Source organism: Xenopus laevis, chromosome 1S, assembly GCF_017654675.1.
Source record: "Xenopus laevis strain J_2021 chromosome 1S, Xenopus_laevis_v10.1, whole genome shotgun sequence".
NCBI classification, from domain to species: Eukaryota; Metazoa; Chordata; class Amphibia; order Anura; family Pipidae; genus Xenopus; species Xenopus laevis.
In genome coordinates, this window is record NC_054372.1 from 89,936,167 (window position 1) to 89,962,510 (window position 26,344).

General features: G+C 39.2%; 2 protein-coding genes across 3 annotated transcripts in view; one reads left to right on the plus strand and one right to left on the minus strand.

Annotated features, from left to right (window-relative positions):
• Window positions 1–10,656, minus strand: part of LOC108704666 (adenomatous polyposis coli protein 2-like) — a 31,327-nt gene extending 20,671 nt beyond the window's left edge. For both annotated transcript variants that reach the window (XM_041579898.1, XM_041579897.1), the window contains exons 1-2: window positions 10,553–10,656; window positions 9,304–9,376 (exon numbers count right to left, since the gene is read on the minus strand). In XM_041579898.1, the coding sequence (XP_041435832.1) occupies window positions 9,304–9,309 (6 nt within the window). In that variant the 5' untranslated portion in view covers window positions 9,310–9,376; window positions 10,553–10,656. The remainder of the gene's footprint in view (window positions 1–9,303; window positions 9,377–10,552) is intronic.
• A 7,538-nt stretch (window positions 10,657–18,194) lies between these two features.
• LOC108706840 (gap junction beta-2 protein) lies at window positions 18,195–19,491 on the plus strand. The gene is made up of 2 exons (XM_018243602.2): window positions 18,195–18,233; window positions 18,777–19,491. Exons 1-2 carry the CDS (start codon window positions 18,195–18,197, stop codon window positions 19,422–19,424), a joined length of 687 nt encoding a protein of 228 aa, XP_018099091.2. The 3' UTR covers window positions 19,425–19,491.
• Window positions 19,492–26,344: the final 6,853 nt, after the last annotated feature.

The window sequence follows — 26,344 nt, forward strand, 5'->3', positions numbered from 1 at the left end:
ATCTATTATCTGTAATGCTTTGGACCTGAAGTTTTTCGAATAAGGGACTTAAATGGGTCTACATACCTTAAAGGGATTCTGTCTTGATTTTTATGTTAGTATTTATTTCTAAATTACACTGATTACACTGCAAATAATTCACTCTACTGTATAAAATAAAACTCCTAACCCAAAAAGTGTATATTTTTTAGTTGTTATATTGGTGTGTAGGCAGCCATCTTAAGTAATTTTGCTGGATCATGTGCTTTCAGAAAGAGCCAGCACTTCAGGATGGAACTGTTTCAGGCAGGCTATTGTTTCTCCTACTCAATGTAACTGAATGTGTCACAGTGGGACATGAATTTTTACTATTCAGTGTTTTACTTATATCTACCAGGGAGCTGTTTTCTGGTTACCTTCCCATTGTTCTGCTGCTGGGGGGGGGGTGGATGATATCACTCCAACTGCATTGCAGCAGTAAAGAGTGACTGAAGTTTATCAGAGCACAAGTCACATGACTGGAGGCACCTGGGAAACACAATATATCTAGCCCCATGTCAGATTTCAAAATGTAATATAAAAATCAGTTTGCGCTTTTGAAAAATGGATTACAGTGCAGAAGTCTGCTGGAGCAGCACTATTAACCAATGTCTTTTTGTTCTACCACCAATGTGTATTCATGCAGCTCAGTTACCATCAAGTACAAGTATTGTTTTTATTATTACATAGTATAAGGAAATTTTTTTTATAAATTAGAATTGCTTAAAATGGACTCTATTGGAGTTTGCCTTCCTATGCAGAGCTTTCCAGAAATTGGAGCGAGTGTGCCGGGGGGGGGGGAATACAAGCATTCAGTGTGTCCGTAGTACAAGACAGGCAACAGCCAATTGCAGGCAGGGAAAAAGGCATCCCAATATATACAACTAGACTGCACTTCTGGTTAAAGTTTGCTGATAGGATTCCCCTAACGTATTTCGGGAAGGATTAAAGGAGTTGTTCCCGTAATAAACCTGTTGACATTGTACAGGACTCAGCTAACAGGCAGGAAGGATTGTGATGGATGCTGGTGCTGCAGATTCCCCCTCCCCCCTCATAGACTATGCATGCAGAAAGAATGCGGGCCAGGTAGGCCATGGTAAAATAGGTGGAACCAAAGGGGCATAAAATTTGCCGCTCCCTTTTCAGCCCCCCCCAGCCAAAACCATGTTCTGCAGCCTATGGATCATAGCTATGTTGTTTTCTAGCCATCATGCATTTAGGCACTAATCTATCTATCTTGGCAGAGAATGTGTTAATCCATGACTGATCTCTCTGGCAGAGTAGGAATTAATCAGTTCTATAGCAGTGTATATGTGATGTCACTGTCTGAGGATAGAAATCCAATTCAACCCCCTTTTTCTAAACTGTTCTTACAGACAGAAAATCAGTGATAGTCAACATCTAAAAGATACCATGGTAACAGCCAATCATTATGCAGTGATCAAACTCAAGCAATCAGATGAGACAAGGAGAGACAATCCATGCCCTGTTACTAAGTGACAGTTTGTTTTTCTCTAATTTACCGTCATGAAAAAAGTGGGATATTCATAGCTCATTACATAGTCTCAGTTTATGCAAATCCAAATGAGGGGAGCATACTACCTCTCCAAACACCACTCTCCGTGCTGCACGAACCATCCGTCCCCCATCGGAGAATATCTATACAGCAAAGAGCAATTTACGGAGCATCCGGAGGAGTGTTAAAAATTCATAAACTTTAATGGTCCATATTAAAAAATTTCAGCATGTAAGCATACAAATTAGTGGATCATACACGTTACACGTTTCGTAGCGTCTCGCCACTTCTTCAGATCACTCCTTAAGAAGTGGTGAGACACCACGAAATGTGTAAAGCGCTATCATCCACTAATTTGTATGCTGACATGCTGAACATTTAAAGTTCATTAAAATTTATACATTTTTTAACACTCCTCCTGATGCTCCGTGAATTGCTCTTTGTCTCATTATGTAGTCTAAATGACCTAACCATTGCAGACATTTAGGGACACTTTTCGCTATTTTTACAGGTCTCATATCTTAGGGATATATCCATACTATAAATGTATCAAATATAACCCACACTCTTTTACAATGCATACAACAATAACAATAAAGTTACAATTTTAAAAAATGGAGGATGTTTAAAAATGCTGTAACGTAGAGCATTGCAAAAAAATAGGTCAAGTCCATTTTTAAAATTAAAAATCTATGGCCCTGCAGCTATGCTGATACACAATTATGGTTCATTCATGTAAGAAGATATACAAAGCCCTGGCACAAGCCTGGATTTAGTGAACATCTGCGGTACATGTCGAAATGAATGAGTTTCCCTAAATTAGCTGTCACTATAAAGAATTCTCTTGGGCCCTGACATCTAATAACCAGTGAATGCCCTTCATGGGGATATGTCATTATGTTTTAACTTTAGTTGTTTAAAAACAATGCTGTAAAGCATTTATTTCAAAATACCTGGGTCATTGCAGTAAAAACATTGCAACACTGCCCCTGACAAATGCATTTTTCATAAAGGATAAGGTGCAAATAAATTTCCAAGGCAGAAATAAAGTGTGAGGGGGGGGCGGATTGCCAGCGTTCCCTGGGCAGCTCTCAGCAACAAAGAAAAGATGTGTCCAGGCAGAAAACAGAACAAGGCGTCCATTATAATAGGAATAAAATCATCTGTGTTAGCGCCACCTCCTCTCACACAGAGACAGTTCTCTCCCAGCCTCTTCCCTCAGTCTCACATGCCTTAGCTCACCAGATACACATTAAAGCATTTGCATTAGAAACAATTAGAGGCCATCCTGGGACTAAGGAAATGCACATAAAGAATGCAAGAGTTTTGAAATGTGAACGAATGTTTCAGCACAATGGATAGACTCAGGGCCACAGAACCTTAGGGAGCTATTTGCAAAGTTCAGCAATATGGAGACAAGCAATTTCTATTCAAAATATACTGAGCAAGACTAAATGATACATTAGAGCAGGTACAAAAGTCCACCTTGTTAGAAATGATTAGAAACTAATTGGATCCTATGTTCAGTAATTTGTCTTGCAGCAGATAAATGAACAAGATTCATAGACAAACAAAACTAAAATATGTGCAGAACTATAGGTTCCACGCATCAGAGCACATTCTAAGATAACCGGAGTCAGACTGGGAGATGCAGACTATAAATGTGTACTACACAGACATCTTACTTTCTATATCTAAACCAATGACATCCCTTCCGTATTTATATGACCTACTGCAAGACTTTGCAACGGCTTCAGGCCTCAGAGTGAATGACAATAAAACCGAGGCCCTTAACATCAATCTCCCCCACAATTTAGTAAAACTCCTTGAGATTAACTTTCAGTTCCAATGGCAGCCAAACAAACTAAAATACTTAGGAGTGGAATTGCATCGAGACTATGAATCACTATCACAATCTAACTATAATAAAATCTCTCAAAAAATATATCATATGTTGACCTCCTGGAGTAACCTCAAATTATCGTGGATTGGGAGGATTAACGCATTAAAAATGTCAGCTCTGCCTCACCGGCTGTATTTGTTCAGGACTCTCCCGGTCTCTCCGCCTGCTGGTATGCTAGGATCATTACAAAAAGCTATAAACAAATTTGTGTGGGACGGAAAAAAAGCCAGATTAAAATTTACAACAGCTGCCAGACATAGATCTAAAGGAGGCTTGGGAATTCAGGATCTGAGAAAATATTTTATAGCAGCTCTAATCAGTCAATTGATTAACTTACATAAGTTATCAGACAGACCACTGTGGACAATAATAGCGCAAGATATTCTTCTAGCAGGATCCCTCTAAAATTTGTTATGGACCAAATCCCGCACAAATAATATCAGCCATAATCCAATTATACTACACTCATTGAAGGTTTGGAAATCAATCCCTCAACCTAACAAAATTATTTCCCAACACACACCAGTGGCCAACTTTGGCCTCAATAATGATTTCCTGCCTGGGTCTACGAAGGTCTCTCTGGTGGGAACAAAATAACCTCTGTACTATTCATGCTCTAACCAGAGCCAACAAATTATTATCGTGGCAACAACTTCAGGAATCCCATAATGTTCCGCAAAGAGAATACTTCAGATACCTTCAAATAAGAAGTTACATAACACCCCTATGGAAAGAGAAACAGTTTCCTAACCCAACAATATTTGAGAAAATGTGCCTTCAAATACTCCCTCAGGAGAGGGCAATATCAACATTATACGATCACCTAACCCACCTAACCCCTCTGAAAGAGTTAAGGTTTATACAACTCTGGGAAAAAGACCTACGAATATGTATGGAGGAAGACCAATGGTCCGCATTATCAAAGACAATGTACATTACTCTATTAATGTGACAATACAGGAAACATCCCAAAAAAGTATTGTATCAGTGGTACCCGGTACCTTCAAAATTAGCAAAATGGTACCCCACATGCTCTCCATTAAGCTTCAGGAACTGCGGCCAGCACAGATCATTCATGCACATCTGGTGGGAATGTCCAAAGGCAGTCCGATTTTGGATCCGTATATACACGTTAATTACAAACGTTACAGGTTTAACCCTTAAAAAAGACCCAGGAGAGGCCTTAATTCTTAAAAGAATTCCAAGAAGAAATAAGTATCTAAGGAAGCTGATAATGCACATGTTCTCAGCCTCAAAACAGGTAATAGCAGCAGCTTGGAAATCCCCCATCCTAGACTTCCCTACAGTCAAAACTAGGTTGGATAATGTGCTCATATTGGAGAAACTAACTAGCCAGAAAAAAGACTCACAAAAATCTTTTAATAAAGTCTGGAATCCATGGCTAACATACAGGAATATCACAGTAAGCTAAGGTCTTATCCCTTTAGCACTTCCACTCTGACTTAGCGGAGAACCCAAATTCACCCAATGATTAGCCCACATTATGTAAGTGCAGAAAAATGACAGTACTCACATATAATGGAAATATATGTTCATTGTTAATTATTCTATGTTATTCATCTAAATAACTCAGGAAATCGATATATGTTGCAATGTGACTACATAATTCTGCAGTCTGGGAATTGTCCAGTAACTGCAGCCCCTTAGTAATGTCAATGCTACTGATTATGCTTTATTTTATAATTGAAAATAAAAAAGTGTTAAATTGAAAAAAAAACATAATTATGCCTCTTTATAGGTCCCTGGTAAGGCCTCATCTGGAGTATGCAGGGCCGTTTTGGACTCCAGTCCTTAAGGGGGATATAAATGAGCTGGATATAAATGAGCTGGAGAGAGTGCAGAGATGTGCAGCTAAACTGGTTAGAGGGATGGAAGACTTAAATTATGAGGGTAGACTGTCAAGGTTCGGGTTGTTTTCTCTGGAAACAAGGCTCTTGCGAGGGGACATGATTACACTTTACAAGTACATTAGAGGACATTATAGACAAATAGCAGGGGACCTTTTTACCCATAAAGTGGATCACTGTACCAGAGGCCACCCCTTCAGACTAGAAGAAAAGAACTTTCATTTGAAGCAACGTAGGTAGTTCTTCACAGTCAGGACAGTGAGGTTGTGGAATGCACTGCCGGGTGATGTTGTGATGGCTGATTCAGTTAATGCCTTTAAGAATGGCTTGGATGATTTTTTGGACAGACAGAATATCAAAGGCTATTGAGATACTAAACTCTATAGTTAGTATAGATATGGGTATATAGAATATATGTGAAAGTATGGAGGGGTGTGTGTATGGATGCTGGGTTTTCATTTGGAGGAGTTGAACTTGATGGACTTTGTCTTTTTTAACCCGATTTAACTATGTAACTATGTAAAAATACACACCACACATTTACATTCTTTTTTTGTTACACAAAACCCAAAGCATTGAGATGTATGCATTATATCCCAGGGGCATTGCAGCCAAATTGGAATCCTTCAAAGTCACAGGTTCATAGTGGGAGCACAGCAAGGTCTTCTGGTCCTAATGATTACTGAGGAGTAAATAGGCGCCTCCAGCAACATTAAGGCATTTGCAGAGAGGATTGAAATGTAATGGAAATGCTTATTGAATTTCAAGCCCTGGCAGATCCCAATTGCATCATATAATGAAATTAACTGTACAAGCCCAAGCATTGCAATAAAATTAGTTTTGGACAGAAACAAGGAACTGCAAGGCAAAACTGCAGCCACAACCTGCAGTAATCTACCAGCAGAAAGCAGAACTATATAAACAATAACCAAACAGTAGGAGTCTCTGAGTGAAATACAAATGGGAAGTTTGTACCACACAAGGAAATAAGTGAGGAGTGGATTGCCAATATTCCTTATACAACTGTAGGCTGGTAAAGGATGCCATGATGTATAACTGACAATTCTCTCATAATGTAAATGATACACCTAAAATCATATGCAACTTGTTTTCCAGCTAAATCACTAGCAACCATCCCTTACTTCATTGACTTCCATTTTAGTACATACTGACACCAGAACTTTGCAATATACATTAATCATCTAACCTGAAAACAACTCTTATTATATCAATAGAAAACAATTCAGGATAAACAATTTAAAGAAAAAAATATTTTAAAAAAAATTGCACAGTAAAAGTTAAAGGGAACCTGTATTTTTGCACTTTAAACATTTGTACCTATCTAGCAAGACCATTAGAAAAATAACAAATAAAACAGAACATCAATAAAATAAAATTTAAGCACAAAGGAAACTCTTGACCCACATGGCACAAAACACAGCAGCATTCAAATGCCATGCAAAGAAAATGGCCACATTAATTCTGCAAACATCTTAAATGTCAATGTATAAAGCAAAACAAATGTATGCATAAAATACAGTGAAATTGAAGCTAAATAAACACAATTTTAGAAGCCACAGGGGGTAAAATGGGTGTTGTTCACACCGTTGTTTTGCTATCTGTCAATAAAAAGTCAATAAATCATTTTTGTTAATTTAAACAGATGGGCAGCGTCTGGGGGCAGTGTTATAGTCCAGAGTGGAATAAATAGTAACTCTGCCCTGGTGTTTGGATCATTTATTGTAATAACTCATTTGGAATGCTTCTCCATATGCTCTTAATAAACAATCCCATCATTAATTACATCATCCCGTTGTTCTGAATCAGTGAGGGCATACCACACAGATACAAAAGAGCACATACTGTAATTTATCTCCTTACTGAGAATATACAAACAACCAGAAAGAATATCCATAACAGCCTCTCCATGACTGCATAGAAATTTACTTTTCAGAAACATTTAGGGGGTTATTTATTAAGCTCTGATTTTTTTTCGGAGAAATAAACCTTGATTTTTTAAAGTCCAATGGTGATAAAAGTCAGATGAAAAAAGTACTCCAACTCAGTCCTGCCGAGAAGATGTAAAAGTCAATGGCAGATGTCCTGTTAACAATCGGAAGATCTTCTGAGTCATGTTTCCGAAAAAACGTAGCTTTCAGCCGCAAAATCCGAAAACAATCGTAGGATTTGGATTTTTTTAATGATTTTATTGTGACTTTTTCTGCACAAGAAAAATTTGTGAAAATGTATTGATAAATAGGGGGGGGGAGTCCGTGCGGATTTGGTTGGAGTGGTTTTCAGAAACAACTGAGAAACTTTGTAGTTTGATAAATAACCCCCTAAGTATATTCTAAAGTGGCAGTGGCATAGAAATATTGCAGGATTGTGGGTCCTTTGAAAAAAAATATTTGTGCTGATCACCATGTCAAGGGTAAATGTTTGACTTTTGTCCCTATACTTGTACTACCTATGATTAAAATCTATAAGAGTGATAAAAAATCATGTGATGAATTATCACTTGCCTGTTGTAAGGTGAAAAAATTTTACTTGGTGTGAAAACGTGACTCTTTTTCTAGGTGTTAAAGCTGTTTTATACATCTCTGTATTGCTTCCATATATTTTTATAGGTGTTAATGCTGGCAATATTTTCCAATAAGACATTTTTTTACACCTTTTTGTAAATCGATCAAAAATACTAAAAGATTAAAGATCTATATACACTTCTTGCTTAGAATTAAGGTCAGAATAGGGTTTATCAGTTGCCATTAAAAACACAGAGACCTCCAATATGTGACTTATTAGCTTCTATTGAACTATAACATGTTATGAGATGCGGAGGTTATAGATGAACAGCAGTTATGGGGCAGACTGGATAGCCATGCGTTGCATTCACTGTTACTGTACAATTTTGTTATTTATGTAATATATATATATATATATATATATATATATGGGAAAGTATTCAGCTCTCTGTTTAGTCTGTAGAACTGTACCTTCCATTTACCCTGACTGTTCCCTGTTTGGATGCTTATAATTAAAACTAAAACTGGGTATGTAAGAATAGCCTTAATTATGCAGGCATAAACCTTTATAGAAGAGACAGAAAATGTATACAGTCGCCAAAGTTAAAATAAAGTTACTATACATGATGGAAAAATGCCCCCTTTATCACCATGAATGCCAGTGCAATTTACTAGTATTTCTCTCTAGAACTATCTTCTACACTTCCAATGATTTACTTGTAATAAACTGTGACTTGAGTCAAAACAATTCAAGCAGCAGACCCACTGATAAATACAGAGTTATAAAAGCATTCTGAAAATATCAGGCTGATTTTTGCATTTAAATAAATAATAAAAATAGAAGGGCTGACACACACATGCCCAAATGAAAATAGATCATAGGGGACAGCAGACTGGACTTACATTAAAATAATTTTACATTGTTGGCAGAACTAATCGGCAGTTCATATGATGAATCATTAAACTGGTACAGGGTAAAATAAATAATAAGTGGTGAGTTATTAAATTCACTAGGAGTTAGCAGTCAGAGTATGGGGAGAAACATAAAGTGTAAAAATGGGGATTAATATCTGCCAGAACAACTTCAACCAATTCTATACTGTATACTATATATTACAATTAGTTAATAAAGTTAAAGTGCTTTGTGAGACTGGACTGTTTTACAGGGAAACCTGGTTACATATGCATTTAAGCTTCATTAACACCTTCACAACTTTTTTGTAGCTGAATAGGGTCAAGCAAATCACATAAGATCTCATAAAATAAGAGTCCTGGGTAAGACAATATCAGTCATATTTTTATCTTCATTATTTTGGCCAATGCATCTGGAGCAAGCAAAACAAAGAAAGCCAAAAGCACAAATAGTGTCTTGTGAAACAATATTTCTCTCTGTGGTACCTCTTATACATAAGGTCACTGTTAATATTAAATTATATAAGAATCAATGGGCATTATATGTTTCCCTTTCCCTCATACCTCCATTCTGTACACGAGACGGCAGCTTGCCAATTGTTACAAACAACCGAAGGAATCCTCCTGGGGCTTCATCCTGTTGAAAAGACAATTCAGAATTTAGATTTACAAGCAGAAATAGTCCATAGTCCATTTACATTGGAAATAACCATCAAAACATTTCAATGGCTGCGACCTGACAGACAGCATGGACAGAGTTACTATTTTACTTGATGCTTTTAAAAGAGGCCTCACCCATGTATCCTGCTGCACTGTTAGGCCCCATTTATACACACAGCTATATCAATACACCCATTTCTGTTTCAACAGCTGATGCTATCATAAACACACATAACTCCCTGGGGAACAACATCTCCCCCAAGCAGACATAATTAAACCATCTGATTAAACCACCTATGCATTTAAACATTCAGAAATCTGTTTTTAATCTCTCTGATATTATATAACATTTCATTTCAAGAGCATTGTTCTGCTTGTTTATAATCATTTACCCTCATAAATATACCACTAGTGATCCTGTCATTAACCTTCAGTTGGTTGTCCACATATATATCACTATACCTTATTTCCTTACCCCCCACCCCAGATACAAACATTTAGCTGTTTTGATACTATGATTATACACCTCTTTGTATTTCTTTCATATCTTTTTATCTCAGATAAACTGCCCTATGGACACCTGGCGGTACTGCTGCACCTCCCTACTGTTTCAGATGCACAGCTCCCATACTACACCTTTCTGCTATTTCTGGCTTTTGTATGATTCAGTCAGTTAGCCTCAGTATTATACAAGATTAATGAACTTTAGTCATTGAAATACGCTTCAAATAATCTATACAAGTCGTCCAGCACTGGCCCTGTACCCCATTCCTGCACTTCCGTCTGCTATTGCAGTATCCAAGGGAGACTGCCTATTCACCTTTGGATTTCTTTGTCTAATAACAACATAAATCTGTTCTGCCCTGAGCAATAGGCATCAAGCCAAACAGATCTGCCATGCCCTGAAATCTCTTATCCCATATTTTCTGCCCCTAAATTCTCCTTGGACCTTTAAGGTAATAAAAAAAATCAGTTTATATTCAGGATATGGTATCCAGCTTACTCCATTATTAATCAGGATGGCTAAGCCAGAATCAGCTTCTATTTAATATGCAGCTCAGAAGAAAATAACAGCAGGAAGTAAATTAAATCTCCATATTACCAAATTATGCTTTTTTCTGTACATCAGAGAAAATAATATTCTGTTTCTCACCTGCTCTGATGCAAAAAACAGGAGGGATGCTGAAATATCCTATATCCACAGCGGAGTATTTTGCTGCCTCCATGTATTCCTCCTCTTCTCTCCCTCCTCCTTTCTCTCAGCCTGTATATTCCTCCTCCCTTTCCACTGCATCCCACAAGCCCTCCTCTGTTACTACCCCCTTACTGCTTCTGTATCATGCTTTCATTCCCCATTCCCCATCAATCTCTTACTAAATCCATTAATCCTTTACAATTATCTCTGTCTCTGAATCATTTCTTCTTCTTCCTTATGCTGTACATTATTTACTCACCTATGTAACCTTTGTCACCCTGTTTTTCCTTTCTCCAAATCCTCGATCTGTTTCCTACATGTTCTGCCTCCCCCAACCTCAGCTATCTTTCTCGAATGTAGCCTCTTCCTTGCCTCTCATCTTTTAATCTTTTAATATTGCTAAGCTTGTCTGTAATATTTTTAATCAGAACACAGAACATGACAGCAGAAAATGAACACACATATATACATAGTTGAAATGTATGTAATTTTTTTATTGTTTCATCCTTCAACATTTTCATCCATTGTTTCACCATATTTCAAAGCATCAAAGCAGAATGTCTCAAAAACATCTCAAACTCAGTTTACAACTCCTGTGGGGAGCTATAGAATATCAATGTTAACCTATGCTTTGCCAATGAGATTATTCAGAAAGCTCAGAATTACAGAAAGGCCATCTCCCACAGACTCCACTGTAATCAAATAATTCATATTTTTATTTTATATTTTTCTTTGTATAAACAAAACATTATCTTATATTTGATCCTATATTGTATATAAGTATAGGATCTGTTATCTGGTAACCCCTTATCCAGGAAGCTCTGATCTAAGGAAAGGTTGTCTCCCATAGACTCCATTTTATCCAAATGTTTAAAAATGTAGTTTTTCTCTGTTATAATAAAACAGTACCTTGTACTTGATCCAGGCTAGGATATAATTAATCGTTACTGGAAGCAAAACAGCCTATTGGGTGTATTTAATGATTTAACGATTACATGATTACATTTCTAGTAGACTTAAGGTATGAAGATGCAAATTATGGAAAGATCCATTATCCAGAAAACCCGGGTCTCAGGCATTCAGGATAATAGGTCCCATACCTGTGCTATCCTTATTTGAGGTAAGCAAAGTTTATTCAATGTTTATGTGTTTTAAAGTAGACAATGTATGAAGATCCAAATTACAGTACAAGCCCTTATCCAAAAAACCCTAGGTCCCGAGCATTTTGGATAATAGGTCCAGAACAGGTTATCCAGAAAGCTCAAAATTACAAGAAGACCATCTCCCATAGAGGTCCCATAGGGGAGTTAACAGATTTTTGGGCTGTGTTCCCAGGTTTCCTGTCACTCTTAAGCATTCCCCAATTAATGATTTTCCATGATTTCTGCAGATTAGCAGCAATAATGAGATGTGCACTTGCGCAGAACAGTTTAGTAATGTCAGCAGAGCAATGTGCGCATGTACAACATGGAATCTGTGGCTTCAGGAGTGGTTGTGAACATGCATGTGACATCACTTCCACTTCCAGTTCCCCGGAATTCAGCTACTGAAGATTGACAGCTCTGTTTTACACAGATAAATCTAATTTATTTATATTTCAAAATATTTCCTTTTTCTCTGTACAGGTATGGGATCTGTTATCCAGACCTGGGGGACCTGGGGTTTTCTGGATAATGGATATTTCTGTAATTTGGATCTTTGTACCTTAAGAGAGTGATATTCTGAGACAATTTGCAATTGGTCTTCATTTTTTTATTACTTGTGGTTTTTGAGTTATTTAGCTTTTTATTTAGCAGCTCCCCAGTTTCCAATTTCAACTATCTGGTTGATATGGTCCAAATTCCCCTAGCAACCATGCATTGATTTGAATAAAGGACTGAAATTTGAATAGGAGAGGCCCTGATTAGAAAGATGAGTAATGAAAAGTAGCAATAACAGTAAATTTGTAGCCATACAGAGCATTGGTTTTAGATGGGGCCAGTGACCCTCATTTGAAAGTTGGAAAGAGTCAAAAGAAGAAGGCAAATAACATACTAAAAGTTAACTTAAAGGTAAACCACCCCTTTAAGTTTGCTCGAAAATCATGTAAACATTAAATAAACCCAATAGGCTAGCTTTGCTTCCAATAAGGATTCATTTTATGTTAGTTTGGATCAAGTACAAGGTACTGTTTTTAAAAAAAGATGTGATTATTTGGTTATAATGGAGTCTATGGAAAAATATCCTTTCCGTAATTCGATAACAGGTTTCTGGATAATGGGTCCCATACCTGTAATAATAAAACAGAACCTCATACTTGATCTCAACTAAGCTGCAGAAATCCATTTTGGGAAACCAATCCTTTTAGGTATATTTAATGTTTAAATTATTTTTTGCAGATGTATGGTGATCCAAATTACAGAAAGATCCCTTATTCAAAAAAACCCTAGTTGCCAAGTATTTTGAATAATAGATCCCATACCTGTATATGGTAACAAGTAATGTTATCAAGATGACACAGAGCATGCTAATAGGCTGAATAAATACTGTTAAGGTTTATATGTACTGTATGTATTTATTTAGTTGTATAGCACCACAGTTATACACAGTACTTTACAAGATGTGAACACAAACAAGGTATAGATATATTTAGTAATACAGTAAAAAATAGACAACTTTATGCTTAAGAGCTTTGAACTTTCAGTACCCAGTTAGGATGAGGTCCCTGCCTCAAAGGATTTACAATCTGTTGGAGGGTTGAATTTAATATACTTGTGTCTCTTTTAATTTCCAATATTTTCACAATATATTACCATAACAAAGAACTACACCAAAACGCAATAAAACTTGTAAAGATAGCTGTGCTAACAAAATTCAAACTTGTGAGCACTTTGAAGGTCTGAATCATTACTAAAGTCCTATAGATATGCCGAACCTTTAGGCTGGTGCAGTAAATCCAGTATATTAAATTTGGCACTTTTACCCATATTAATTTTTTAAGGTTTAATTCTCCTTTAAAGATGATATATTTCTTTCCAAAGGCAATACATTGAGAACAGCAATGGTTTAATAATTAATAGTCATAACTTGAAATGACAACCATGCCTATTCTTGGTTTTCAGCTGCAAACCTATTGTCATTCTATTCAGTGGAAATAATAATCTTACGGGGGAATGTAATAAAAGTCTGTTACAGAAAAACTATTCGCAATGCAAAAAGTTAAGCCTTTGCGCGAACTTTGAGAACCCGGACACTGTTTAGCGACCACTTCCGACAGTGGAAGATCATTTGCGAATTCTACAGTTTGTACCAAAGCGCAGTCAATGTAATAAAACTTCTTACTGAAAAAGTCGTCATGTTTGCTCCAAAATATTACGACACCTTTAAGCACTTCTAAAGAGTTCGCAATTAAAATTTGCAATGCGCTATTTTAAGTCCCAATGCATTAACAGTTTAAGGAACAATATTGCATTGCAAGATGTAGATTTTTAGTCTTATTGGTGTGAATTGTTTTGCTCTTTGCATCTTTAATTACATTCCCCTGTTAAAGTGTTAATGTTCCTTTCCTGAAATTTAGTCCATAGTCGATATTGCCCAGGAGTTTTAGTGCTTCGTTTGTTCTGGATTGTTAAATCCAGCATAGCATCATTTTAGCTTGGGTAACTGGTTAGGATTGGTTTTGTTGAGATGAAAAGTTAGGTTAGGATTGGTTTTGCTAAATGAGCATTGGGACAGCCCTGTTTGGTAATATTTAACTTTAATATAGGTAAATTGGCATAGGATGTGTACTTTAATCAAGCAGTAGTGTGGTCTGGTCACAAAAAGCAATATGTACAGGTATGGGACCTGTTATCCAGAATACTCGGGACCTGGGGCTTTCTGGATAACTGATCTTTATACCTTAAGTCTACTAGAAAATCATGTAAACTTCATAGTACCACATTTAAAAACGTTTTTGTTCTGTGATGTTTTCTAAAAAGTCTTTTCCCTCCGCCAGATCAATCTTCCCAATAGGTTAGATACAGTTTACATCCACTTATTAGCTATCACCACGAAGCTCAATGTGATGGTTCCAACAGGCAGAGAAAAAAGAAAGCGTGTCAGAGGTTGACACAGTAGGCGTGTGTTGTGTGAAGACAAGGGAGTACACATTTTATTTGAACCTTTTTTTTTAAATATCTCTTTTATTTAAACATTATCCATAGATATAAAATACAGTCATTGATTAAACAGCTATATCATAACAGTATAATATTTTAAGATAACAGCTAGAATTACAATGTAGGTATTTCACTTTGGGAATAAGGGAGTCACCAAATAAAAGAAATCGGAAATAAACTACTGGTACAGTTTCCTATTGCTCTACTCACTCAATGTATTCCATGGAGAGGGAGAGCATACTTCTGTATGTTTGACAATCTGGTCCATTAATAAAGCAGTTAAATACAACATATTATGCATTGTGTTTAATCTTTCTACTATTCCATGAGTCGTGATGGATTTTAGTAACCATTGTTTTTTCTAAATTGATTCTAGCCACTGCTTATTTTGTGGCTTATTTAATTCTTTATTAGGGAGAGCTAATAGAACTAAGCGGACATCTATATGGGTTTGTCAAATATCTTTTCAGTATGTGGGCATGTAGAAAGTTTCCAACATTTTCATAGCCCCGAAAGCAAATTGGAGAAGTGGAGAAAATCATAAGCCTGTGTTGAGGTGGTAGTATCACTTAGGCAGGAAATGTGATAAGGCAACTGCATCAAGCAATTCTGGTTGCCAAATAATAACTCATAACCTATGAGTAACCTTGGTAGAAACTTCTGGACAAAAACTTCCTTAAACGTACTTGGCTTTATATGTAATTATATATGTCAAACATCTCTCCTCTAAGACAACCCTTTTTTTTCTTTTATTTTTGAACAACTCGCACTTTCTCTATCCTTTTATTTAGTTATCTGAAACTCTACACCCTATCATTTAACTTTTCCTATCTCATTAACTGTAATGTGCTTATGGAGCTTTTTGGCTATGTATAATGAGGCATCACTAACCCAGGCATTTTGCTCAGGCATACGTGTGACACAATCCTTACCTGGACAGCATAAATTGTTTAGTTAATTTTGCTTGGACTACTGTCACTTAAACATTTGCCAAGCCATACTGACCATCAGTGTGCTCATTTATGTTGCATGCATTATTTACTGCAACTTCTTCTTTCAAGCATTGACAATCTTACTTAGTGGAACTGTGCTTATTCAGCCATTTGCCATTTCTTAATGGGCTACATACACTAAAGTATTTTCTATCCTTGTATGCTAGGTATCTTCCATATATCTTCCACCAAATTATTTCCTCCCTTCCACCCAAAACAACATTTCTGGTGTATTCACCATTTGAGAACAAAGCAAGGCCATTATACAAAGTTTTTTTTTTTATAAAAGCAAACTAATAGCCTGCATGGCCTCATTTTGAACATATGGAGCGAGTTGAGCAAGTTTGGTATATCAAGTGGGTGTATAGCACTCAAAAGCATGCATTGCATTTAAATAGTTCCCCACTACTATTCGTGGTTTCTTACCTACCCAAATAAAAGTATTGATATGTGCTTTTTAAGGTTTTGATGTACAGTGGCAGGAGTTGTATTTGAGGAGGTAAATGAATGATCCTGATGAAGGGAGGGTTTTCCCATCCGAAACATTGATACTGTTGGTTACATAATAAAAGGGGTAAGCTCCCCAGGAATTCATTAATTTCATTTAAAGTTGATTCTAAAACAGCATAAACAGTGACGGAACAAAAATTATGTTTAATCTGCTTTCAGTTTGTTAATACAGTAATTTTATTATGACAAAATATTTAGTGGTGTTTTATAAACAGGTAATACACCCACAGGCAGTAGTCAAGGCAAGTAGTACTGTGCGTGCAGCTGGTGGAACAGTGCTTTTATTTTTCCACCTGTTGAGGGCTCTGACCTGTAAGCCATAGTTACCATGTATTGTTATCAGCAAATGAAAGGAACCTTCTTGGTCTCCACTAGTTGGTTAGCAGTACACATTAGTGTCAGGTTTCCTTACTTTCTTGCAAACTCCTTTGCTGTTCTCCCACATTCTCCTCCCAACTGCAGCTTCTGTTTGTGGATAAACAAACAGCAAAGATCTGAAATGAGGAGGAACCAGGTCATAAAGATCATGTATAAATATAAACCATAGGCACAGACCACAAAGTGGAGCAGACATATGAATAAGTGTGGAAGGCACAGTTATAGAGCCCTTGCATCAGAAACATTCTCAGAAGATCTAGAGCAGTGATCCCCAACCAGTAGCTCGCGAGCAACATGTTGCTCTCCAACCCCTTGGATGTTGCTCTCAGGGTCCTTAAAGCAGGTGCTTATTTTTGAATTCCAAGCTTGAAAGCAAGTTTTGGTTGCATAAAAACTAGTATAGTGCCGAGTAGAGACTCCTGTAGGCTACCAGTTCACATAGGGGCTACCAAATAGCCAATCACAGCCCTTATTTTGCACCCCAAGGGACTTTTTTATGCTTATGTTGCTCCCCAACTCTTTTTACATTTGAATGTGGCTCACAGGTAAAAAAGGTTGGGGACCCCTGATCTAGAGAATATTGCTCAGAAGGGATCCCCATAATTCACTGCAATCAAAACTATACAAATTTATGTGAATACAGGTAAGCATTATTATTTATAGAAGGTAGTGCTTAGCAGAATCTCTTTGTGCTGACTCTGTACTTATATCACTCTTTAATTATAATGGCCCCTGATTGCTCTATGGGGGTGTAATATGTGTATATACTGTACATATATAAAGTTTAAATATACATTTATAACTATAAAGTCAGTTGAGCACCTGCACTCAAACTCACTTTGAATAGGGTGCTGAATCAAATAGAATAGACACATGAAGGAGATCAGCACACTGTTTTGTGAATATAGTAATGTTTCATTTCCAATTACTGTGCAAATACTTGATAAATGTCCCAGCGAAGAAATAGAACAAATATCTCACTATATTTCCATATATTTCACTATATACACAAGATGTGCTGATCTTCTTGTTGGTAAATATAGGATATTTATGGTTCTTGTGTATTATATATCTGTGTCAGGCCAAGAATGTGGTGCGCCTAAAGCAAGCTGGTGTTTGCACCAACCACACAAACCCCCAACCCCCTGCATGGGAGAGATAGTGATGAGTAGTGGAGCCTCAACATGTGCATCTTCTGCATGACGTTCAGTGGCTTTCTCGGCATGGGAAGTTTAAGTTGAGGGGTAACTACCATCACCTTTCTAGACAGGACAGGGTGTGCCCCTGGAGATGTGCCATTGAGGAGACTCAAAGGCAGTTTCGGTTCATAACCCAGTGTCAAAAGCCATCAGATGTTCCCTAGCTACAGAGTTAGTTTTCTTCTCTGAAGGTGGCCAGATATCTTCGCATGGAAAAATTGACAACTCTGTCTAAAGTGCTCACCATACCTACCTCATTGTGTCTGTGTTTAAGTACTTTCTTTGGCAGTTCCAATGCAATCGTCCAGACACTTCTGTAAACAGTATATATAGTAAGGGCAATTGTAAGTGAGCTGACCAAGCTTCACATTCCAATACCATGATGGCAGACCACCCATTTGCCACCCTTATTTTTCTTGTGGTTGGCTTCCTTGCCAGTTTTTCTTGGCCTCGGTTTGGCTCACTACCAATAGGGCATTGCTCAGGTACCATTGTGCTCCTACCAGGCATAGGGCATTGCTCAGGTACCATTGTGCTCCTACCAGGCTTTCTAGGAGTTTTAACTTTGTTGTTCGACTTTGTTCTTACATGTGACTGGGATTTTTGTTCAGGCCACCAGGAGCAATAAATTCTTCTGGATGTATATATTTCTGCTTCTTCATTGTTCCCTCCTGGAAATCCATGGCAAAGGAATAGACTCTTCATCAGACTAAGACTTTGTCCCATTGTCAAGCTATCGATCAGGACATTTGGCCAGTGGACAGGGGGGGGGGGTTTCTAACCAGTAAAGGCTACTTGCTTATTTGGCCTGTAGGTTATTAGATGAGCAGTCAATTTTCATGTTTTAATACATTACCCCTAGAAAGCTATGTGGCATAATTCATCTGTAGTGTCTTGACTGTTGACAGACTCTGCTATAACGTACATTTCTCAGTACAAAAATGTTTTTTTCCACATATTCCAGGAAATGGAGACAGTTGTCTGCCTTCTTAGCGGAGCATCACATTTGATTTCAGAACTGGGCCAAGCAACCTTAACTATTCTATGTTTCATCCGCTTTGGTATCTTGGCTGTTGGAAGTCAAACACTGTGGAAGGATGAAGAGAAGCACTACACTTGCAATTCTACCCAACTACTTTGCCAACCCACTTGTTTTGATGAGTACTCCCCCATCTCTTCGTTTAATTTATTTTCTCTACAGCTTGTTGTTCTCTTCACTCTCTCGCTGTCGCTTGTCTGCTATAACCAGTCTCGCCACAAGAACAGAGAGGGCAGTCTACTTAGCCACTTCCAAGGAAGAAATCAATTGAAACTACACATCCTTCACCTCCTAAGTAGGATGCTCATTGAAAGTATTTTCATTTTCACCTTCTTTAATGTGTCTACAGGACAATCCGGGGCAGCACAGTGTCACTCAGCGCACTGTGAGGCATTTGTCTCTTGCCTGGATCTAAGAGAAGGAGCAAAAAAAATGGTCAGCCTTGGTTTTTGTACAGCTTCTGCTGTGAGTGGTATGATCTGCTTAGGAGAACTTTTGAGCAGTCTGCAAACCATCTTTAAGGCAAAAAGGACATCACATACTAAACAGCCCTATAACAAGCAGCTTTGTTAAAGGATAAGTAAACCTTAAAAATAAGTGAATGTAAAATTGACCAGGGTGCTATTTTAAGCACTTTTTCAATGTACAATTGTGTTACAACAGTGCCACCTGCTGGTCATTTAACAAACAGTCTGACCACCAAATAGTCAAGGAACTTGTCAGGAGAAAGAGAGAGGGCTGGTGTGATGTTTTTCTGGTTAGGAAACATCTGAGAAAGGTTTCTATGTTTTCCCTAACCAAAAAAACATCAGAGCAGCTTCTTTCTTATTCCTGACATTGTCATTGACTACTTGATGGTCAGACTAGTTGGAAAATGACAAGCAGGTGGCACTGCTGTAACAAAATTCATTGATGTTAACAGTACATATAACCTTTAATATCTTGAAATTTATTTAAAATTTATGTAAAAACCCATCTAGTCTGAGGAGATTTTACTAGGGATGCACCAAATCCACTATTTTGGATTCGGCTAAACCCCCAAATCCTTTGTGAAAGATTCGGGCTGAACACCAAACCGAATCCTAATTTGTATATGCAAATTAGGGGTGTGAAGGGGTATAACATTTTTTACTTTGTTTTGTGACAAAAAGCCACGCGATTTCCCTCCCCGCTTGCGTTTGGTCGGACTGAAGGATTCGCCTAATCCGAATCCTGCTGAAAAAGGCCGAATCCCGAACCGAATCCTGGATTCGGTGCATCCCTCTAGTTTTTACATATGCTAGATGTCTCCATTAATGAATACCAACATGCATCTGAATAGGTAGATACAGCAGGTACAAAAAGCTTTCAGGGGATTTGATATTAATTGTTTTCAGGCCCATTTATAAGCTGTTCTATATGTACGTAGTATTTATATACACACAAGGCAGAAGGACAGATGGGAGAACGAATCACCACTGTAATGAACAAAGTCCAGTTCAACATCTTAAAATGTGTTCTGCTTCTGCTGCCTACTGACTTTTTGTTCAACTAACCAGTAAATACTTTATAATAATAAAACTTAATAATCTGATGACATTTAGTCGGGCTTATTTATTATCAACATTCTGCAAACTTGCATCTAATCAGTAACCCATAGCAACCAGTAATTTTTTTCTAGCCTGCTGAAGGTAGGAGACTGCATTAAAAAAATGATATGGGCTCTCTCTGGATGGTTTACATTGGCACCTATTCAATCATTGTCCTAAAGGCCAATTTTATCAGATCAGCATAATAGGGCTAACATGGCAAAGTAATTGCATGTGGCGTTACCTGCGTGATTTATTTGTGAAATGAAACATTTTGGGTGCATGCTTCCTCATCAAGCAGGGGCCATGAGGTGTGCCCTCCAAACATTGCACTTTAGAAATAAAACATGCAGGGGTTTACTCCAAATGCAATTGCTTTACCATGCTGGCCTTTTTTCTACATTTGTGAATTTTAGTGCTGGGAGGTAGACAAACCTCCAGACTGAGCACCAAACTGTATCAGGCAGAGGGTTTGGGTGCGCTAATGAGTCCCTCCAGGTGTATGACCACCTTTAAAGAACAAGGAAAGGTAAAGTTAATCCTTACTGTATAATCTTTGCCTGTCACAACACTGCACGGTTTTCCTTATTGGTAGCATTATTGCTTTCACTAAAGCTGCTCCTTTTCTTTTCATCACAACACATATGGCCCTAGGCCAGTGCCTGCAGAAAAATGTGGTGAGACTAAAATGCATGCGCTTAAGAGAAGTACAAGAAAAAATTACAGAAGAATCTAAAGTGCTGCAAAGTAGTTTTAATTGGAAATTTTTTTATGATATAGGGGGCACTGATAGAGTAGCAATTTGGGGAGAAATGGAGAGCCACGAGGAGTATCTTTATTGTTAACAGGCAATGTCTTTCCTGGCCATCCCCCGTCAACATGGAAATTCTATACTTATGGGTATCTCCTGCTGCTTCCCAGCCTGGACAGAAGAAATGGTTAATTTCACCACCCCATAAAGCCCACCCCTTCCTATTCCTCCTCAGTCTTTTCTTCTGTCCCAGCCTGGATGCAGTAGGAGATTGTTCCCTCTGTACTTCAGGTGAAATTTATACTCACACTTAAGATTACCGGGCACAGTTCTTAGGGAGATTCTCTTTGCCCGAAGCCCCTATCCCGTGTGGCAACTGCGTTGTCTGGAGGGGGATTTCGGCGGAGCTGGATGTTGTTGCCGCATTTGCGGTTCAAGTTGCGCTCCAGTGTGCGCGATGACGTCATCACTCGGCGACGGCTGAGAATTTAAAAGTTTGGCGCTAAGTCGCAGCGCTGCCTTGGATATTGGCGTTTATTCTGCCTGTGCAAAATGGATCCAGCTGCCCCGAAGAGGACTGCTTCCAAGGTGATAGTGTGAGTACTCCAATCTACTGATGTTGCGAAAAGAAATCTCCCCTATATAGTGGCTTATGTATGCCCTTATTTTTTATAGTGCCTCTGCTGAAGAGCCTACTAAAAAGAGAGATAAGCAAGATGCTGAGAAGAGGTGCCGAGCATGTGTTAATGTGGCTATGAGAGATAAGAAATTTTGCCAAGACTGCTTTGATGATTATCTGTCTAGGCAGATTAACCCCTCTGTGGCCAGGGATTCTCCTCAGGATATGCCTATTCCTTCAACATCTGCCACTTTGCCTGATCAGCAGTCTTTGATGTCATGGATTAAAACTGCAGTATCTCAATCTCTTAAAGAGACAGTTCTCTCTAACCCAGATTTGTCTGTATTTAATAGAAATCCGTCTATTCAGGAGGATTCTTCGGATGACAGCTCTTCATCTGATGAAGAATTGCCTAGTGATGAAATTTCAGTATTCGATCAGAAACATCTTACTCCCCTTATTAGGGCTATTAGGCGCACCTTGAATCTGGAGGATGCAAGTCAGCCTTCTACCTCCCTTCTATTTTCTAAAAAAGCGAAGATGGCTTTTCCTATTCATATGGAAGTGCAGGATTTAATCCGTTTGGAATGGGAGAAGATTTCCAGGAGAATTCCAGCGGAAAGAAGGATTGAGAAATTATATCCTTTCTCTGATGATATTCAAGATACTTTGAATAAACCTCCTTCGGTGGATGCTCCAGTGGCAAGATTGTCGAGGAAGACGGCGTTGCCGATAGATGATATATCTGCTTTAAAAAATCCCATGGATCGCCGCATGGAAACTGAGCTGAAAAAATGCTAAATTTCAGCAGGAGCAGCCTGTAAGCCTTCTATTGCATTGGTGTCAGTTACCAAGGCACTTTCCCTTTGGGCAGAAAACTTAGAGCAGGCCGTTAAAGATCGAATGCCCAGAGAGAAGATTCTGGAAGGTCTTGAAGATTTCAGGTTGGCCTCTAATTTTTGCCTGCAAGCATCCTTGGATTTAGTGCAATTGTCTGCTCGCTCAATGTCCTTTGCAGTAGCAGCCCGTAGAGCCCTTTGGGTAAGATCTTGGTTTGCGGATACCGCTTCCAAAAATTCGCTTTGCAAGATGCCTTTTGAGGGCAAGAAATTATTTGGCAAGGCCTTGGACGACATTATATCAAAATCTTCTGGGGGCAAGAGTACTTTTCTGCCGCAAAGTAGAAGATTTCCTGATAACTTCAGGAGGCGGCCAGAAAGTTCCTTTCGAAGAAGAGATGATACTAGAGGATTCAGATTCGGAAGAGATTTTAGAACCTCGAATTGGCGTGCAGGCCAAACATCTTTTAGGGCCAGAGCTAGACCTCCAAGGTCCCCCAAGTCCTCTTCAAAGGGTCAATGACGGTCTCTCTACCCATCCTCCTGTAGGGGCAAGACTTTTGGCCTTTCAAGGAGTATGGGCCAAGGAGTTCTCAGACACATGGGTAGTCACTACAATTCAAAGAGGCTACCAATTAGAATTTTCTTTAAAGCCTACGTTAGACCATTTTGTTGTTTCAAGCATACCCATAGATCCAAAAAGAAGAGAAGTCCTTTTTCATTATGTTCAGCAGCTGCTGATGAAACAAGCAGTTACAGAAGTTCCTTTCCAAGAAGAAGGAACAGGATTCTATTCTCCTCTTTTTCTAGTTGTCAAGGCAACAGGGGACTTTCGTCCAATTTTGGATCTCCGAAGAATAAACAAATTTCTAAAGTATCAACCCTTCAAAATGGAGACATTGGCGACCATAAAGAGGGTTATTCATCCAGGGGATTGGCTGGCATCCTTGGATCTGAAGGATGCCTACCTTCACGTGCCCATTGCTTTGGAGCATCAGAAATTTCTGCGGTTTTGTCTTCAGGGTCGGCACTACCAATTCCGCTGTCTCCCGTTTGGTCTAGCAACCTCGCCCAGGACCTTTACCAAGATTCTTGTGGTAATAATAGCCAAGCTGAGACGGGAGAAAATCGAAGTCTACCATTATCTGGACGACTTGCTACTTGTAGCCAGAGATCCAGAGAGCTTATCTGCCAACCTTCAAACGACCAGGGACACTCTGGAGAAGTTTGGGTGGATCATAAATACGGCCAAGAGTCAGCTTATACCAGTTCAGAGGATGATCTACCTGGGCGCTCAGTTGGATACAGTCCTGGGCATAGTATCTCTTCCATTGCGGAAGATCCGTCATATTGTACTTCAGGTCGATCAGTTGCGGGGGAGGTCCTACACCTCAGCGAGGACATTCATGAGTCTTTTAGGTCTCCTCACTTCAACGATAGGTCTGGTGAGATGGGCCAAATGGAGGATGAGACCGGTTCAACTTTCGTTTCTCAGGCAGTGGAATCCAGTTGTCCAGGATTGGTCTCGGTTAATCCAGATCACCAGAGAATGCCGACAATGTCTTGTTTGGTGGACGGTTCCGAGCAACCTTCGGAGGGGATTCCCTCTCAAAGAACCAGTTTGGATGGAGATATTTACGGACGCTTCTGGTGTAGGTTGGGGAGCTCACCTACTAGATCACTATGCTCAGGGAGCTTGGGAAGAGAATCTATCCGAGACCCCATCCAATGTCCTGGAGATCAGGGCGATCTCACAAGCACTTCGGGCATTCGAGAAAGTCATCCTCGGTTCCTCAGTGAAGATCAGGACAGACAATGTCTCAGCTGTAGCATATGTCAAGGGCCAGGGAGGAACGAGGAGCAAGACCCTTCTCAGAGAGATGATACCAATCATGCAGTGGGCTCAAACTCATCTTCAGGACCTTACTGCTCAACACATTCCGGGTGTTCAGAATTCATGGGCGGATTGCCTGAGCCGTCACCATTTACCGAAGGGAGAATGGGAGCTGAAGCAGAAGGTTTTTCTCTGGATAACATCTATTTGGGGCTGCCCGCAGATAGATCTGATGGCAACAGATCGGAATGCCAAGCTTCGGGTCTTCTTTTCCAGAGCCCCTTGTCCAGGAGCAGCAGCACTGGATGCCTTCTCCCAGAATTGGAAGGATCTGTTTGCCTATGTGTTTCCTCCAATACCGGTAATACTAAGAGTATTACAGAAGATTATGAATACGAGAATGGAGGTGATAGCAATTCTCCCCGACTGGCCCAGGAGGCCTTGGTATCCGCTCTTGAGACGCCTATCAATTGCGGATCCGTTGCCAATCCCACACTCCAGGGACCTCCTACTTCAGGGTTCTCGGAAACATCCCAATCCAGTGAGTTTCAAGCTAGCGGCTTGGATATTGAGAGGAGGATCCTGAAAGAATATGGTTGTTCTGGCTCAGTCATTGAGACCTTGGTTAGGGCTAGGAAGAGTAACACCAATTCTAAGTACCATAAGGTTTGGAGGACCTTTAGTTCTTGGGCTATGAGTAAACTCCTGGATCCTTTGACACCTTCAATAGCAGTTATATTGGAGTTTCTCCAGGAAGGTCTTCAAAAGGGGCTGAGCCTTAGTACTTTAAAGGGTCAAATTTCAGCTTTGTCAGCAGTTCTGGGAAAGAGATGGTCCAAGGAACCCCTAATAGAGAGATTCTTTCAAGGAGTGAAAAGAATCCGGCCTCCGACTAGGCCTCTTTTTCCTTCCTGGGATCTTCCGCTTGTCTTAAGGGCCTTATCGGCTGAACCTTTTGAGCCTCTGGAACAGATATCTTTCTAGTAGCTATCACGTCAGCTCGCAGAATCTCTGAGCTCCAAGCTCTTTCTGTGGATCCACCTTATACAATCTTTCATGAGAAGAAGGTGCACCTTAGGCCAGTTCTTAATTTTCTTCCTTAGGTGGTATCGAAATTTCATATTAATGAGCCGATTGTTTTGCCTTCATTTGAGAATCTTACAGCTTCCCAAGAGAAAGATCTGTCGCTGGATGTCAAGAGATGTTTGGAAATCTACATCAGAAGAACAGAAACTTTCAGGAAATCAAGAATGCTCTTTGTTATTCCCGCTGGGAAAAGAAAAGGGGAGCAAGCCGCTAAGTCTACTCTAAGTTCCTGGATAGTCAAGGCTATATCGAGATCATATAAAGAGCAGGGCAACTCTCTTCCCAAGGGAGTTAGAGCACATTCGGCCCGTGGTGTGGCAGCTTCTTGGGCAGCGGAAGCAGGAGTCTCCTCTGAGGACATTTGTAGAGCAGCGACCTGGGTCACGCCCAATACATTCATTAGGCATTACAGATTGGATGTGATGTCTTTCTCAGGCCCAGTTTGGGCAATCTATCCTTCTTTCAGCTACTTCTGTATAATAAATTGATCAGCATTAATCCCGCCCTTGTATTGATTGCTTGGGTATATCCCATAAGTATAGAATTTCCATGTTGACGGGGGATGGCCAGGAAAAGAGAAAATTAAATAATACCTACCGGAATTTTCTTTTCCTGGCCATCCTCCCCGTCAACATGCCCGCCCTATTGTGACTTTATAATCAGACTGAGGAGGAATAGGAAGGGGTGGGCTTTATGGGGTGGTGAAATTAACCATTTCTTCTGTCCAGGCTGGGAAGCAGCAGGAGATACCCATAAGTATAGAATTTCCATGTTGACGGGGAGGATGGCCAGGAAA

Coding starts and splice junctions, on each gene's coding strand:
- LOC108706840 (XM_018243602.2), top strand. CDS start 18,195: ATGGCAGACCACCCATTTGCCACCCTTATTTTTCTTGTG. Junction 18,234..18,776: donor CCACCCTTATTTTTCTTGTG/GTTGGCTTCCTT, acceptor CACATATTCCAG/GAAATGGAGACAGTTGTCTG.